Source organism: Carica papaya, chromosome 7 (assembly GCF_054855325.1).
Source record: "Carica papaya isolate Zhongbai chromosome 7, ASM5485532v1, whole genome shotgun sequence".
Classification (NCBI taxonomy): Eukaryota; Viridiplantae; Streptophyta; class Magnoliopsida; order Brassicales; family Caricaceae; genus Carica; species Carica papaya.
In genome coordinates, this window is record NC_142315.1 from 15,488,559 (window position 1) to 15,506,009 (window position 17,451).

Genomic DNA, 17,451 nt, shown 5'->3' on the forward strand with positions numbered 1-17,451 from the left:
ATATCTCGATTATAAATTAGTTTTAATTCATTTCTTTCTTAGTTAAGCATTAGTTTATATTTATTCTCTTAATCTTTAGCTAAATAATATAAATAAGTTGAGATTCTAGTATTTTTTATATTAGTCTTCGTAGGACGATATTCGAATTCACCACTGTAGTATATGTTTGAACTAGTGCACTTTCTAGGTGAGGTTAACTCAAAACTCACAACAGAAGATCTTAACACCGTTGCTAGAGACTAATACTAGCAACATTCGTATAGGTTGATTATTATTAGTTTGGTATTTTTACTTTGTTTATTTCATTTTGCTATATATTTGCAATTAATTCTGTAGTGCATGACCAGATGTAGCAAAGAGCTATTGATTTTTTATTCAAAAATTGAGAAGACTTGTCATAGATTGAGAGCACAAGAAGAGTGAAGAGAGTGCACAATGATGGATTATACTATTTCATCTCTTATTGGAATCAGACTAAGTGTCACAAGATCGGCTCTAGCAGCTAACAACTTTGAGATTAAGCTAGCCATCATCCAGATTATTCAGCAGAGTGTATAATTTTCTGGGTTTCCAACTGCAGATCCTAATGAGCACATTGCTAATTTTCTAGAGATTTGCAACACTTTTAAGCATGATGGAGTGAGCAATGATGCAATTAGGTTGAGCCTTTTCCCTTTCTCATTACAGGATACAGCTAAGGCTTAGTTGAATTCGTTACTAGCTGGTTCCATCACTACTTGGAACGACATGGCTCAAAACTAGTACTTTCCTTCTTCAAAGACAACTAGGTTGAGGAATGACATCACCACCTTTGCACAAATAGATGGAGATTCATTATATGAGTCTTGGGATTGGTATAGGAATCTACTAAGCAGAGTTCCTCACCATGGTCGACCTATGTGGCTTCAAGTGCAGACATTCTACAATGGTCTCACCATCAACATCAATAGCATGACTGATGCAGAAGCTTGAGGAACATTGAATAATAAGACACCTAAAGCAGCCTACAAGTTGATTGAGGACATGTTGAACAATAGTTACCAATGGGAGAAGAAGAGATCTTCATTAAGAAAGAATGCATGCTTGTATAGTGTTGACAACTATATAGCTCTATCTGCACAAACTGAGGCCTTAACTAAGAAGATAAACAACATGAGTATGGCGACAACATAAGAAGATCAAGTTCATAATTCTATAGTACAACAAGGGAATCCTTATTCTAATACTTACAATCCTAGATGGAGAAATCACTCTAATTTTTTATGGGGCAACCAAATAATCAATGTAACACCCAACAAAAATTTTAGTTTTTATTTTTATTTTTTATTTTCATTTTTATTTTTTTATAAATATAATTATTTATTTATTTATTTTATTTAATTTTAATTTAATGAAAAAAGGGGTAAATATTTGTTAAGGATTAAATTGAAAATAATTTTGGAAAAAAGGAGTGAAAATTTGGGTTCTGGGGGTATTTTTGAAAGAAAAATCAGAAACCAATTGCCAAAACGTAATTTAAAAATATTGTTCCACGTCAGACGGGTTAGCAGCCCTGACCAACCAGGATGCGCCAAGTGGCAGAGGGACTAACATGGGAGGCCACGCGGGGGGAGCCACGTAGGCGATCTGCTTGAGTGCGATCGAACGGCTGAGGTCTGTTCCCGCACGCATGGACGGCCCAGATTGAATCGCGCACAGACAGCCCAGACTGAATCTCGATGAACGGTCCAGATTCACTCCTTATTTTATCGTGATCGGATGGCCCAGATCAAAAGTGATGGACGACCCATATTAAAAGCGGATGGGTATAAATAACCCCATCCGCACCCAAACCCAAACCCTAGCCGCCAGAACCCCTCGCTGGAGAAGACAACCCAGCTGTTGGGGAGCCGACCGTCGCCGCACTGGAACCCTTTCCGACTGCAAAAAAAAGCAAAAATTTCTCCTTTTATACGAAATTCAATTTTAAACCCACTCATGGCCAAATTGGAGTGAAAGAATCGACTAATTGGTCGAAAAACACCGTCGAATCCTGGCGCCACTGCCGTTGGGAATTTCACAAACCGCCTCTGATGAGGCCCTTCCCGATTCCCATTTTGTGTAATTTTTCTACTGTTGTGATCACTGTTTTCCTCTCTACAGGTTGACCGAAGCGAAACACCCAACTGCAATGTGAGCCGGAGGAGCCGCCGCACTGGAGAGCCTCGCCACCGCTGAGTTTCAGTTTTCGTATTTTTTTTCAGCCCACCGAGGCCCTTTAGCGTGTGTGCTCGCAATAATCGATGTAAAATTGACCGAATTCGGTTGAAAATGATCGATCCGAGGTGGACCGCTACCGTGCGCAGCGGCGCCGTTGCTGGAGCACGGCGGAGCCGCCGTGCCGGATTTCTAAAATTGGACGAGTAGGCCCTGTGACTGATTTTTGGGTTTATTTGGGACATTTGTAGGTACTGTATGCGCGTTTCAGTTCCCAAAGAGAAATTCAGGGAACCAAGGGACCGCCCGTAGCTGCAGTAAACCATTTAGCTTTTCATCGTCAAATCAAGGACTCTCACCCTATTTTCTATCATAGATTTGAAGTTTGCACAAATAATAATACAGTCTTTTGTACAAATTAAATAGAAGTGCATAATTAACTACGGATCACTAATGGAGTCCGAATCGGACATTATTCTCTGTTGATTTCTGTTTATTTATTTTACAGTCTAAAAGCATGATGGTATCTGGTTTATATATTTTATTGCTTAAATGCATGTATTACTGCCTTACTTGACCACTGCTTGATTTGGGGATTTAAGATATGATGCATTACTAGATGCATGTTCATTTGTTTATGTGATTATGTTCGATTTGGTAATAGGGACTAAGGAAAAACAGGAAAGGGGTATGATCAAATAAACAGATAAGACGACAGCCTCACTATATATCTTGGGAGATGGTGGATGGACCAGATTCATAGGGAATCCTACCGTGTACGTTGTCTCATACCGGACGGGGTATGGAGACTTGGTCATGTGATGCTCATACCGGATAGGGTATAGGAACGACCCGCTTCACCCTCATACCGAACGGGGTATTGAGGTTTAATGTCTTGGCGCTCATACCGGACGGGGTATTGGGACGGCTCTGTAATTAAGATTGTTAAGAGAAAGGGCTCACATGTAGCAGGGATACCCCTATGGATCCCCATGGATATTAGTAGGCTGGTAAAACGAGAAACGGTTATGATTTAGTTTACTATTAATGAATGTGAATTTATGATGTGTTATATGTTGCTGATCGTGCATGAAGTTATGATCTGCATGATATTATTGTTTCTATAGTTTATTTTCATAAATTCTACAATGGTAAGTGAAGGGTAAATGATTTTATGATTGATAAACGAATTTGCTAAATTTAATGCTCCATTTGTGATTTTGATTTTCTACCAAACTTTTCTTCTGTGCCGGTGATATAGTGTGATGTCCTTACTGGGCTAGTGTACCTCATCCTTTATTTAGCCATTTCAGATCAAGAGGACCTGGTTCCCGGGTTCGATCTGCGAGAAGATTGCTAGTAGATGCTAGATACTTTATATCTTTCTATACTTTTCTCATTTCTCGTGTTTTTTTAGAGAATTTATTCCCTAATGTTTGTTTAGTACTTTTAAGTTATTGTGCAAGGGATGCAAACCTTAACCTTTTATTTTGCTTCCACACTTAAATTATTATATATTTCATTTTGGATTTTCGAGGCCGTTACAGTTAGTATCAGAGCCGTGTTCCTCGGACTCGTCCCTTACACAATAATACTTAGAGAAACACCAAACCAATGAATTATCACTCAACTCTTTCTTGTGAAATGCAGGTACAGAGAGATGAGTAGAGGAAGACCCCCACTAAACCAAGCAATCCGGAATGCTGGAGAGACTCATTACTGCCCAGCAGGACCAAAAGGAGAGGAGGGAGCTACCTGTACCCTCCCCCGCTGCCACAAGTTGAGCCACCACTGCAGTGAGAGGATCCCGAGACACCCCAGTACGACCCTACTCCTCTACAGTACCACCCGACACCACCGCAGTATGATTCAGTGCCCTATCCACAGTACTGCCCGGCACCACCATAATACAATCCGATGCCCCCACCGTATCAGTAAGTACCACCACAGGCCCCCCTAGTCTATCCTCAGCTTGGCCTAGTCCCTCTTCCACAGGACCCAATTCCTCCCACGATTAACCCAGGCTACATAGAGAGGTACAAGAGACTAAACCTATCTATTTTTACAGGAGAATCCTCTTTTGAAGATGCTGAGTACTGATTGGGAGAGACAGAGAAGGCCTTCAAGACCCTAGGGGTGACTTATGAGTAGAAGGTCACCCTTGCTACCTACATGCTAGTGGGAGAAGCAGATCACAAGTGGGAACTCAAATAAACCACCCTACCTGTTCCAGTTACTTGGGAAGAGCTCCTAGCAGCCTTTTATGCAGAGTACCTCCTAGAGCATCTCCAACATTTGAAGGAGATGAACTTTGTCCAATTGGTACAGGGGAACATGACTGTGTCAGAATATGTTCGTAAGTTCCTGAAGTTGGGCCGATACTCCTCTGAGATCAGACAACATTTGTTTGTGCTGGAGCTCAGGACTTATTCGACTGTTCTGTCCAAGGCACAGCTGGTGGAGAGGAGCTTCCACACCCTCTCTCAAGCAGCAGGGAACCTTAGACCCTCAGCTCCACCCCCGCAGACCAGCACCTACTGTGCCTGTCCAACAGAACAAGAGGCCAAGACCTGTGATCCAGGCTCCCCCTCAGGCTCTAGTGGCAGGACGTGGTAAGATTTGTCAGTATTGCGGCAAGGATCATGGGGACCGGCCTTGCTACCGCCTCAACAACACTTGTCACACATGTGGTAGTGCCCAACATTATACGAGAGAGTGCCCAAGGAACCAGAATCAGGGCAGACCTCCTATCTAGGACAGGGCTTACAACCTCACCCAGCAAGATGCTGAAGCCAACCCGGACGTGGTACAGGGTATGTACATTATCTGTAACTATCTTGCTCATGTTTTGATTGACACTGGTGCATCTCATTCATTTGTTTCACCTATTTTTGCATCAAAATTTAATGTATTACCTGATAAACTTGATTCTATATTGTTTGTGTCTACTGCTGGGAGTATGACACTAGGAAACTTCATACCTCAGCCACATTGGTGTGTGAACTCCAGCTGATTACCGATTGGATGGGTCTACTGAAACTCCTTCACTTGAGATCACATGACCGAGAAAAGAAACTCGATCCAACTAAAAGGAGTATTTGCTTAGTTTTGCATACAATTGGTTTTGACGGAGAGTCTCCAACACTTCAATTAAATGTAAAGTGTGTTCCTCATGCTTTTTGGAATACATTAGAATGCCATCAATAAAAATGATGACATATTAATCTAGTGCATGTTAGAAAACTCGATTCATTAGGTCCATGAAGACTACTGGGGCATTGATTAATCCGAACAACATCACCCTAAACTTGTACACATCGTACCTGCACCAAAAGGTAATTTTTAGAATATCTTTTTCTTTAACTCTTAACTAGTGATACCCGATCCTAAGATCGATTTTAGAAAAGATCATGGCTCCTTACAATTGATCGAAGAGATCGTCGATCCGGGATAAGGGGTACTTGTTTTTAACGGTCACTCGGTTGAGTTTTTTGTAGTCTACGCAGAGTTAGAGGGTACCATTCTTTTTCTTTATGAACACCACCGGAGCGCCCTAAGGGGAATGGCTAGGACGAATGAATTTTCAGGTGATAAGGTCAAAAAGCTTATGTTCTAGCTCTGTTAGCTCAGCGCGACTCATGTGATACATGGACTTCGAGATCGGCTAGGTTCTAGGCAACAATTCAATTAGAAACTCTACCTCACGTGGGGGAGGTAGAGTAGGAAGTTTGATGGAAAAGACATCCAAAAAATTACAAACAATTGATTTGGAACACACAGTAGGATCAACACCCATATTCTTGTTCATTCAATTATTAGGAAAACGGTAATAATAACTTTTATTTCTTTTTCAGGGATTGTAAGGTTAAAATTTTAATTTGTAGTCTATTATAGCTCTATACTTTTCCAACTAGTCTATTTCTAATATTACATCAAATCCTACAAAATATAATAGTATCAGGTTTACACATGCCTCCATCCCTGAAGTTTTTATCCTACAGTCCTCAAATACATAATGAGCTTCTAGTAATCTTTTAGAGGGAGTTTCCACCACTAGCATTTTTCCTAAAGCTTCTGGTCTAATTTCTAGATTACAAGCAAATGCATAGGAAATAAAATAGTGAGTTGCCCCAGTATCGATCAAAGTCTTGGTATAAGTATTATGAATAAAAAGCATACCCTGAATGAGGATAAGAGTAGGAAGGGCATCAAATTCATCTAAGTGGTACACTCAACCTTGTGCTATGGGCCGACCTACATCCTTTAGTCGTTGAGGATAGTCCTTAATAAGGTGTTGGGTGTTTCTGCACCGATAGCAAGCATTATTAATACGCCGACAGGGCAAGTCACCATGTGAGTGACCACAATGCTAACAGGGTTGGTTAGCTCGAGTAGATTAAGCTGTGACATCCCAAGTGGTAATTAAGGCAAATGGGTGTTAGATACAAATTCAGAATAACGAGTGCATGATAAAATTTATGCAGCAAAACAAAATCATAACAAATCCCTCATAAATATATATGAGTTCCAATACTTACATATACTGAGGCTAAAAGTGGCTACAGAATACAAAACATAAGGGCCATTTCTTTCACTTTGCTACTAGACTCATCAAAGTGCAAGAACAGTCATACACTTAGAGTTGTGGATCCACAGGATCCTCGTAGACTTCCAAGGGTAGGTCAGCCTACAGTTCCTCACTTTCTTCTTTATTTGGGGGGGGACATAGAAAGAGTGAGTTCAATATGCTCAGTAAGGAAACCAGTATTAAATTAACATCGTAAGATTTTGAAAGTTAATTATTTTATCTTACTTTTTAACTTCCTCGTTTATCTATCTCACATTATGGAAAATCATTTATTTGTTACGAAATGATACGTTAACACAGAACATCAAACATAAATCATGCCAGATAATAGAAAAAACTAAATAAATCATGAAATGCTCATATTTTTGTGTCATGCTTCGTGAAGTCGTTACAACTTCCATATCTAAGAGCAGATACAGATTTTCAACTACCCAAGTGGAATGACCAGATCATATATAGATACAAAAATTTACTCAGGCCAAACCATGTACGATTTATGACCATGGTCGTATTAGGCATAATGGTCCTAACAGATATCTACAATCATGACATTACTTAGTTGTGGGTGACCCCAACAAATAATGCGACACCACTCTCGTTAGAGGTTATAACATCATCTACTGGGAGCGGTCCTCTTACGTCTTTCCAAACCATATAGGGGAGGAGAAAATAGATACTCCAAAGGGTAAGGAGAACAGATATACCTTAGAGATAAAAAGCCTAATGACACACTTGATGCAATATGCATGTCAATACAGATACACTTCGGACCATACAGGCTTTATTCCACTTTCTTTTCTTTTTTTATCTTTTATACTTTTTACTGTTACCGATTAGATATTATATTTATTACATGTAAATTCATCAAGTGTCTACAATTCAGATAGCATGCTTAAAAACAAGAATAATTCGACTCATTTGAATACCGAAGTATACAAAATAGGTAAATTAACAATTATATTAAATTAGTTGATCTAAAAATACTCCTTAAGATATCAAAAAAGATACTAGGTTCCTTACCGAAGCCTTGATATTTTCTCTCTTACTGTTCTCCTTTCTTTTTCTTCTTCTCTCACTAGACTACTATCTTTCTCTCTCTCTCTCTCTCTAAACCTTTGAAAAATGAAAGAATTGAAGTTTAGAGAGGAAGGGAAGGGGGAGGGAAATTTATAAAATTTTAGAACCATTGGATTCGCGTCAAGTAGCAAAATGCAGTGAAGAGAGACGAGAAAAAGATGTTCGGCACGAAAAATGAGGGAGGATTTCCTACTCCACCGGCGGCGGTGGTGCGTTGCTCACTGCCATCTAGAGTAGTTCATCGTCGCTGCCTACTCGAGATGGCAGTGCTTTGAGCGACACGATGTAGGTTAGCCTGCAGGCGTGCAAGCCTCCTACTACACGTGCAGGGCATAGGCACACTGAGCACCGCGCGCATAGGTCTACTACTCCCAGGCCCCAGGTGTACAGGGCCTATCCGCAAGCGAGGTGACGTGCGGATGGCCTGCTTATGCGTGACAGGACGCGCGCATAGGTCCTAACCTTGCGCCATGTGTACGGATGGGACATGCGCGCTATGCGCACTCGCACAGTGCTTAGCACTTGCGTGGGCGACCAGCCTTCTCGCGGGAGTTTTCTCGCGGGAATTCTTTTTTTTTCGTTTCACTGTTTTCTAATTTTTTCTCTAAATTTTTATTTTCAATTTAATTTAGCTAAATTAAAATCATTTAAAATAAAATAAAATAATATTATTTAAAATAAAATTTAAATAAAAATTAGATAAATAAAAATTAATCAAAATCACGAATCACGATAAATGTTAAACAACATAAATTAATTAAGGTCAAAGCGAATAAAGGCTCAAATAAATAGAGTTTCTAAATCATTTTAGTATAATGACGGGCAGGGTGTTACAGGAGCTGTAGGTGGGGGCAAGGCAAGAGGAAGGGCAACTCTGGTTCATTTGTTTGGAGGGTTACTTATTTGGTCAGACATTCTACTTTTAAGCTATTTGGGTTGTTGTTGGGTATGGACTCGAACAATGCGTTGGTGTTTGGTCGAGATAAGATCTTCGACCAACTGGGCATGTTCACCTCCACATATGAGCTGAGTCTCAGCATCGCGACTCAGTCATAAATGTCGGCACGAAAGCCATTGAGAAACTTCCTACCTTTTCAGCTTTTGAAGGTGACCATCAAAGGGGTAAACCTAAATAGGTGAACAAAACGGGCTGCATATTGGGCTACATACAAGCTTCTTTGGTGGAAGTCCTAGAATTCCTCCTCTTTGTTTTTATAAATATAGGCAAGGAAGAAGTTATCAAAGAAAGCTTCCATGAAAACTTCCTAGGTAGTAAGGGTAGGCAGAATTTATTTCTTAAGTCGCCACTAGTGTTCAGTTTCACCGTTTAAAATAAAAGCTGCAAGATGGACCTTTTGTTCTTCGGTTAGGTCTAGGACAGAGAAGAGCTTCTCTATTTGTAGGATCCAAGCTTCAACTACTAAAGGATCAGGGCCACCTTCAAAATGTGGGGAGTTAAGTTTCCTAAACTCCACTATATTATAGGAGATAGACCATTCTATGTTTTGAAATTTAGGCGCAGGAGGTGGACAAGGGTTGGCCTAGTTCTGTCCTATAGCTGTGATCAATCCTTAGATGACTCAGAAAAGTTTTACAAATTCAACCTTGGTCAAATGATCCGGGGCTTCAGGTCGCTCAGTATGCTTTACGGTTTGTCTTCTTTGCATTATTCCTACAAAAGGAAGGAAGACACGAGTTAGAGGTTTAATCTTTGAAAAAATTACTTATTCCTTTCCTAGGAAAAGGTTTATGTACCTAAGGCCTCAGTGCAAGGGATTGATTCGCGAAATCTGCTCTAATACCATCTGTGATATCCTAAGTGCTAATTAAGGCAAATGGGTGTCAGATACAGATTTTGAATAACGAGTACATGATAAAATTTATGCAAGAAAATAGAATCATTACAAATCCCTTACAAATATATATATAAGTTCCAATACATACATATATTGAGGCCAGAAGTGGCTACAAAATACAAAATAAAACATAAGGGCCGCTTCTTTTACTATGCTATTAGACTCATTAGAGTGTGGGAACAGTCATGCACTCTAACTTGTAGATCCACGAGATCCTCATAGACTTACAAGGGTAGATCAACCTGCGGTTCCTCACTTTCTTCCTCATCTGGGTCGCATGGAAAAAGTGAATTTTATATGCTCAGTAAAGAAAACAGTATTAAACTAACATCATAAGATTTTAAAAGTTAATTATTTTATCTTACCATTTAACTTCCTTGTTTACGTATCTCACATTATGGAAAATTATTTATTTTTTAAGAAAATGATACATTAATACAAAAAATTAAACATACATCATGCTAAATAATAGAGAAAATAAAATAAATCATGAAACGCTCAGGTTTTCATGTCATGCTTCGCGAAGTCATTGCAACTTCAATCTCTGAGGACAAATATAGATTTTCAACTACCTAAGTGGAATGACCAGATCAGATACAGATACGGTAATTTTCTTAGGCCCATTTTCGACTAGCCAAACCATGATATGATCTATGACCACGGTCGTACCAGCCATAGTGCCCCTAACAGATATCTACAGTCACGATATTACTTAGCTACGAGTGACCTCCATAGATAGTGTGACACCACTCTTGTTAGAGGATACACCATCATTCACTAGATTCCTTACCAAAATCTTGATATTTTCTCCTTCACTGTTCTACTTACTTTCCCTTCTTCTCTAAGTAGACTAATATTTCTCTCTCTCTCTAAACTTTTGAAAAAGGGAATAATGGAAGTGTGGAGAGAAAGGGAAGGGGGAGAGCAATTTATAGAGTTTTAGAACCATCGAATTCGCACCAAGTGGCGAAATCCAGTGAAGAGAGAGGATAAAAAGATGCTCAGCACAAAAAATAAGGGAGGACAGCCTCCTCTACAAGCAGCAGCAATGCACTGCGCAAGGCAACAACGGTGCATTGCCCGAGGTGGTAGTGCCCCAGCAGACGCGCTGCAAGCTAGCCTGCATGCATATAGGCCTTCTGTCGCATTGCAGGCTAACTGCGCACAGGCCTTTGGTGCACCAAGCCTATCCGCGCAAGCCTGCTGTGTGGATGGCATGCATACAGTGTGCGGCGCCTGTCCGTGCGTGAGGTGACGCTCGGACGGCCTGCTTGTGCACGACAAGACAAGACGTGTGTGTTGTACGAACGTGCCCCGGCCACTGTGCACGCAAAGTGCCCAACACCCATGCGGGCAACCAGACTTATTGCGGGATTTTTCCTGCAGGATTTTCTTCCCGATTCGTAGATTTTTTATTTTTTTCTCAATTTTTATATTTAATTTAAATGAGTTGGAATAAAATTATTTAAAATAAAATAAAAGTAAAGTAATTAAAAGAAAATTAAATGAATATAAATCAACTAAAATTAAAAATTACGATAAATATTAAGCAGCATAAATTAATTAAGTTTGACGTGGCCAAAGGCCCGGATAAATAGGGTTTCCAAATCACTTTAGCACAGTGATGGGTGGGATGTTATACTGCCCGAGGAGACAATGGCCTCACCTACCTGGCGTGCTGTAGGGCTAGCCTGCCGGTGCATGGGCGACCCTATCGCGTGCAGGCCCCAAGTGCGCAAGGGCCAATCCGCACAGGCGTGCTGCTCAAACGGTGCGTGCACATTGTGCGTCGCCTGTACGTGCCCAATGTGATGCACGAATGGCCCGCTTGCACGAGACAAGATGCATGCAAGATTGAAATCGCGCCGCGTGTGCTGATGGGGACGTGCGCACATCCTGCACCTACTATGCACGCGTACGAGCACCCGCGCGAACAGCTCTTTTTCACAGAATTTTTCTCAAGAGTTTTTCATTTTTTTTCAAAACATCGTTTTATTAAAAATTTAAGGATTAAATAATTAAATTAAAATAAAATGAGATAAATAGGATTAAAATAGAATAAAGTCAATATAATTTACGAATTACAATAATAAATTACAGAGTAAATTAAATAAGTTCAATATACCCTAAATGCTTGAATAAATAGGATTTTCCAAATACAAATTTAGCACAGTAGTGAGCGGGGTGTTACATCCCCCCCACATTAGAAAACTTTGGTCCTTAAATTTGTCTTGAATAGGTCCGAAAACTTTTTCCTCATCTTACTTTCTAACTCCCACATCTCTTCTTCTAGGATATGATGCTGCCACTGCACCTTCAACATGGGAATCGTCTTGTTGTGCAAGATCTTGTCGGTCCATTCAAGAATCTCTACGGAGATTTTTTGATACGTCAAATCAATTTGTATCTCTGTTTCATCGTGAGGAATGATCTGAGAAGGGTTAGCTTGGTACTCTTTGAGCATCGAGACATGGAAAACATCATGTAAACTCGTAAACTCTCGAGGTAGAGTAAGGTGATACGCCAAGGGTCCAGTGCATTCAAAAATATGAAAATGTCCTACATAACATGGGCTCAACTTCTCTCTTTTCCTAAATCGCATCTTTTCCTTGTAAAAAAAAACTTTGAGGAAAACTTGGTCTCCAACGGTGAATTCTAGGTGTTGCCTAAGATTATCGGTGTGACTCTTCCGCCGACTCTAGATGGAGTCAAGTTCTTACAAATGATCATTACCTTCTCAATAGTCTCTTGGATGAAGTCCGACCCCAAATGACGCTGGTTTCTGACTTTGCTCTAACAAGTGGGAGAACAGCAGGGCTTACCATACAAGGCTTCATACTGAGTCATGTTGATACTGGAATGATAACTGTTATTATAAGCAAATTCACATAGGTAAAGATACTCATACTAATTATCGCTAAAGTCAAAGATGCAAGCACACAACATGTCTTCCAACATCTGGATCGTACGTTCTGACTGACCATCCGTTTGGGGATGATAAGCAGTGCTGAAGTACAATCCAGACCCTAGAGCTTCCTAAAAGTTGTCCTAAAAGTGAGAGGTAAACTAAGTATCTCGATTGAATACAATGGATGAGGGAACACCATGAAGTCAAACAATCTCATTAATAAAAAGACGGGCTAATTTTTTGGTGGACTCAGTGGTTCGAATGGGCAAGTGGACGATCTTGGTTAGTCGATCAATGACGACCTAAATAGAATTTCGTCCAGAACAAGTCCTAGGAAATCTGGTAACAAAATCCATGGTTACATGCTCCCACTTTCATTCAGGAATAAGAAGACCTTATAACAAATCGCCAGGTCTCTAATGTTCTACCTTAATCCTCTAGCATGTAAGGCATCGGGAGACGTAGTTGATTATATCCTTAGTATTGATGCTTTAAATTTCGATACATCTTAGTACTCCCAGGATGGATGGATAGCTTGGAAGCATGGGTGGTTTTGAGTACATCCGCCCTTATAGCGACGGAAACCCAAATTCGATTCCAAAATCTAAACAGCCCATCATCTGAAATCCTAAAATCAGGAACTTCGTTAGAAGAGAACTTACCCAAATTCTTGGTGAGTTCCTGGTCCGTGAACTGAGTTTTTTAAATTTTCATGAAGAGATTCAGTAGGGCTCTGATATGAGCGAGATAGGTACCTTTGCCTTAATAGCTAAGGCAGAGCAACTGTATAGTATCCATTAATTTCCAATTTCAGGCTATGGTTTTGGCCAACACTGCAAACTCCTTTCGATTTAGTGCGTCAGCGACTACATTTTCTCTACTGGGATAATAGATGATCTTGTAGTCATAGTCCTTTAGGAGATGCATCCAACATCTTTGTCTCATATTTAGCTCCCTCTGTAAGAAGATATACTTCAAACTCTTGTGATCAATGTAAATCTCAAAAGTTTGATTAAATAGGTAATGACACCATATCTTCAGGGCAAAGATAATGGCTGTCAATTCCATGTTGTGGTTCAGGTAGTTTCGCTAATGAGGTTTCAACTGTCAGAATCGATAAACGACTGCTCTACCATGCTGCATCAAAATGCACCCCAAGCCAATATGAGATGCGTCACATTAGACTTGAAATTTTTTCATTTTGTCAAAGAGGATCAACACATGAGCAGAGGTAAGATGACGCTTTAATTCCATGAATCTTTCATTGCATTTATAATTCCAGAAAAATGGCAAGCCCTTTCGGGTGAGTTAGGTCAGTGGAGTAGCAATCTTAAAAAAATCGTCGCAAAATCGCCAGTAGTAACCTGTCAAGCCAAGGAAACTACGTATCTGAGCCACATTAGTAGGTGAATTCTAGTTGATTACTATTTCAACCTTTGATAGATCCACAAAAACCCCTTCACTTGAAATTACATGACCGAGGAAGGCGACTCCATCTAACCAGAATGAGTATTTACTAAGTTTAGCAAACAGTTGGTTCCGGTGAAGGTCTCTAACATTTTAGACAAGTGTACTGCATGTTCCTCCAAGCTCTTAGAGTACACTAAGATATCATCAATAAATACGATGACGTACTGATCTAGTGCATGCCAAAAAACTTTGTTTGTGAGATCCATGAAGGGTGCAGGGGCATTGGTTAACCCGAATGACATTATCTTGAACTCATACAAACCATACCTATACCAGAAACCGGTCTTCGAAATATCTTCTTCTTTGATTCTCAGCTAGTGATATCCTGTTCTAAGATCATTCTTGGAGAAGACCTTGGCTCCTTGCAATTGGTCAAAAAGGTTGTCGATCCAAGGTAAGGGATACTTGTCTTTAATCATTACTTGGTTATTTCCCAGTAATTCACATAGAGTCTAAGGGAACCATCCTTCTTTTTCACAAACAATACTGGAGTGCCCCAAGGAGAATGACTAGGGCAGATAAACTTTTGAGAAATCAGTTCAAAAAGTTAATTTTTTAGCTTTGCTAGCTCAATACGACCATACGATAGGCGAGCTTTGAGATTGGTTAGGTTCCAGGCAGTAGTTCAATTAGAAATTCTACCTCTCACAGGGGTGACAGACTAAGAAGTTTGATGAGAAAGACATCTAAAAAGTTACAAATAATCGGTATGGAAAACACAGCAGGATCATCACTCATATTTATGTTTATTCAATTGTTATGAAAAATAATAATAATAGATTTTATTTCTTTTTCTGGGATCGCAAGGTTACAATTCTACTTTCACAATCAATCATTACACTATATTTTTCTTACCAATCTATTCCTAATATCACATCAAATCTTGAAAAATATTACAATACTAGATTCACAAATACTTTTATCCCTGAAGCCTTCATCTTATAATCTTTATATACACAGTGAGCTTCTAATAATCTGCTAAAGGGAGTTTCTACCATTAATTTTTTGCTAAAGGTTCTGAGCTAATATCAAGCTTACAAGAAAATGCACAAGAAATAAAAGAGCGAGTAGCACCTCTATCGATCAAATCCTTGGCAGAAGTATCATGAATAGAAAGTATACCCTGGATAAGAACAGGAGTAGGGAGACCGCCGAGTTCATCTAGGTGGTACACATGACCCTGTGCTACAGGCCTAGCCACATCCTTCAGTCGCTAGGGGCAGTCCTTTATAAGATGTTTGGTGCTTCCGCATTGATAGTAGGCGTGATTGATACACCGACAGGGTAGGTCACCATGCGAATGACCACAATGTTGACAGAGTTAGGTAAGTCGGACCGACTAACCCATAGGTGGAGGCAAGGCACTGGGAAGGGTAACTCTGATTCGTTTATTGGGATAGCTACCTACTAGATCGGGTAATCTCCTTCTAGGCTGTTGGGTATAGACTCGAGCAATGTATTGGTGCCTGGTCGAGATGAGGTCTTTAGCCAACTGGACATGTTCTAGCACATCTACATACGGGCTGGGTCTCAGCATCACAACCCAATCATAGATATCGGCACAAAGGCCTTTTAAAAATTTTCTACCTTTACGACTTTCAGGGCTGACCATTAAAGGGGCAAATCTACATAGTTAGACAAAACGGGTTACATACTGGGCAACCTTCAGATTTCCCTAGCAGAGATCCTGAAATTCCTCCCCCTATTTATCTCGGATATAAGCAGGGAAAAAGTTGTCAAAGAATGCATCCATGAATACTTTCTAAGTGGTGAGGGTAGGTAGGACTTTCTTCTTAAGTAGCCACCAGTGTTCTACTTCACCGTTTAACATAAAGGCTGCTGGGGAACCTTCTATTCCTCAGTCAGGTATAGGATAGAGAAAAGCTTCTTTATCAGTAGGATCCAGGCTTGACTATTAAGGGGTCAGAGCCACCTTCAAAATGTGGCAGGTTAAGCTTCTTAAACTCTGCTATGTTATGAGAAATAGACCTCTTGGCTGTTTGGTACTTTGAGGCAGGAGGTGGACAAGGGTTGGCTTGATTTTGTCCTATAGCTGCAGTCAATCCTTGATGGCTCAAAAGCGGTCGACAAATTTAGCCGTGGTTGGATAATTCAGGGCTTCGGATCGCTCGGTATGCTCTATGGATTGTTTTCCTCGCATCATTCCTACAAAAGAAAAGAAGACACGAGTTAGTGGTCTAATTTTGGGAAAAGAAGACTTGATCCGTGTAATCTGTTTTGATGTCATCTGTGACATCCCAAATGCTAATTAAGCCATATAGATGTCAGATACATAAATAGATTACGAGTGCATGATAAAATTTTATGCAACGGAGCAAATTAATACAAATTCTTAGAAATAGATGAGTTTAAATTACACATATATAATTGAGGCCATGAGTAGCTACAACATACATTGTCAAAGTACAAAAGAGAGCCACTTCTATCATTATACTATTAGACTCATCAGAGTGCGAGAACGATCATGCACTCAAGTTTTGCAGATCCATGGGGTCCTTAAAAACTTCAATGGGTAGGACAGTTGGCGATTCCTCATTCTCTTCCTCATCTGGGGGGGCATGAAAAGAGTGAGTTCTATATATTTGGTAAGGAAAACAATATTTAAATAATATCGTAAAGTTTTAAAGGTGAATTATTTTAACATAAACACTTACCATTTGGTTACTTTGGAGACCTATCTTATCTTATAAAAATAATTTATTTATTAGATAAAAAATTACGTTAATATAATTAAGATAAACACACAGTATACTAGATAATAGACAAAATCAAATTAATCATGAAATGCTTAGATTTTCATGTCATGCTTCGCGAAATTATTACAACTTCCATCTTTGAAGGCAGATAAAGATTTTTGACTACCCATGTGGAATGATCAGATTAGATACAGATAATGACAATTTGTTCAAGCACATTTTTGGCTTGCCAAACCACGGTATGATCTATGACCACGGTCGTACTCACCATAGTGGTCCTATCAGATATTCTATGGTCACGATAGTATTTAGCCAAATGTGACCTAACAGATATTCCCATCACCACTCTCGTTAGAGGGTATGCTGTCATCCACAGGGAGCGGTCCTCTTATGTTTTTCCAAACCATATAAGGTAGGGGGGAGAATAGATACCCCAGATGGGATTAGGGGAACAAATACCCTTCAGAGATAAAAAGTCTAACGAGACACTGACACATTTTGCATGTCAATACAGATATATACTTTGGACCATTCATGATTCATTCCACTTCTTTTTATTTTTTGTTTTGTTCTTTTTATTTTCTAAATAATCTTACTAGTTTCATATTATTATAATTATATGCAAATCATCAAGTGTCT

The 17,451-nt window shown here is 39.7% G+C and overlaps 1 protein-coding gene across 1 annotated transcript; it reads right to left on the minus strand.

The window, feature by feature from the left end:
• Positions 1-867: 867 nt before the first annotated feature.
• Positions 868-12,319, minus strand: LOC148252997 (uncharacterized). The gene is made up of 2 exons (XM_088208504.1): positions 11,983-12,319; positions 868-1,004 (listed from the first exon to the last, which is right to left on the minus strand). The coding sequence occupies exons 1-2, from the start codon at positions 12,317-12,319 to the stop codon at positions 868-870; spliced, it is 474 nt and encodes a 157-aa protein (XP_088064630.1).
• Between the last annotated feature and the right edge of the window lie 5,132 nt (positions 12,320-17,451).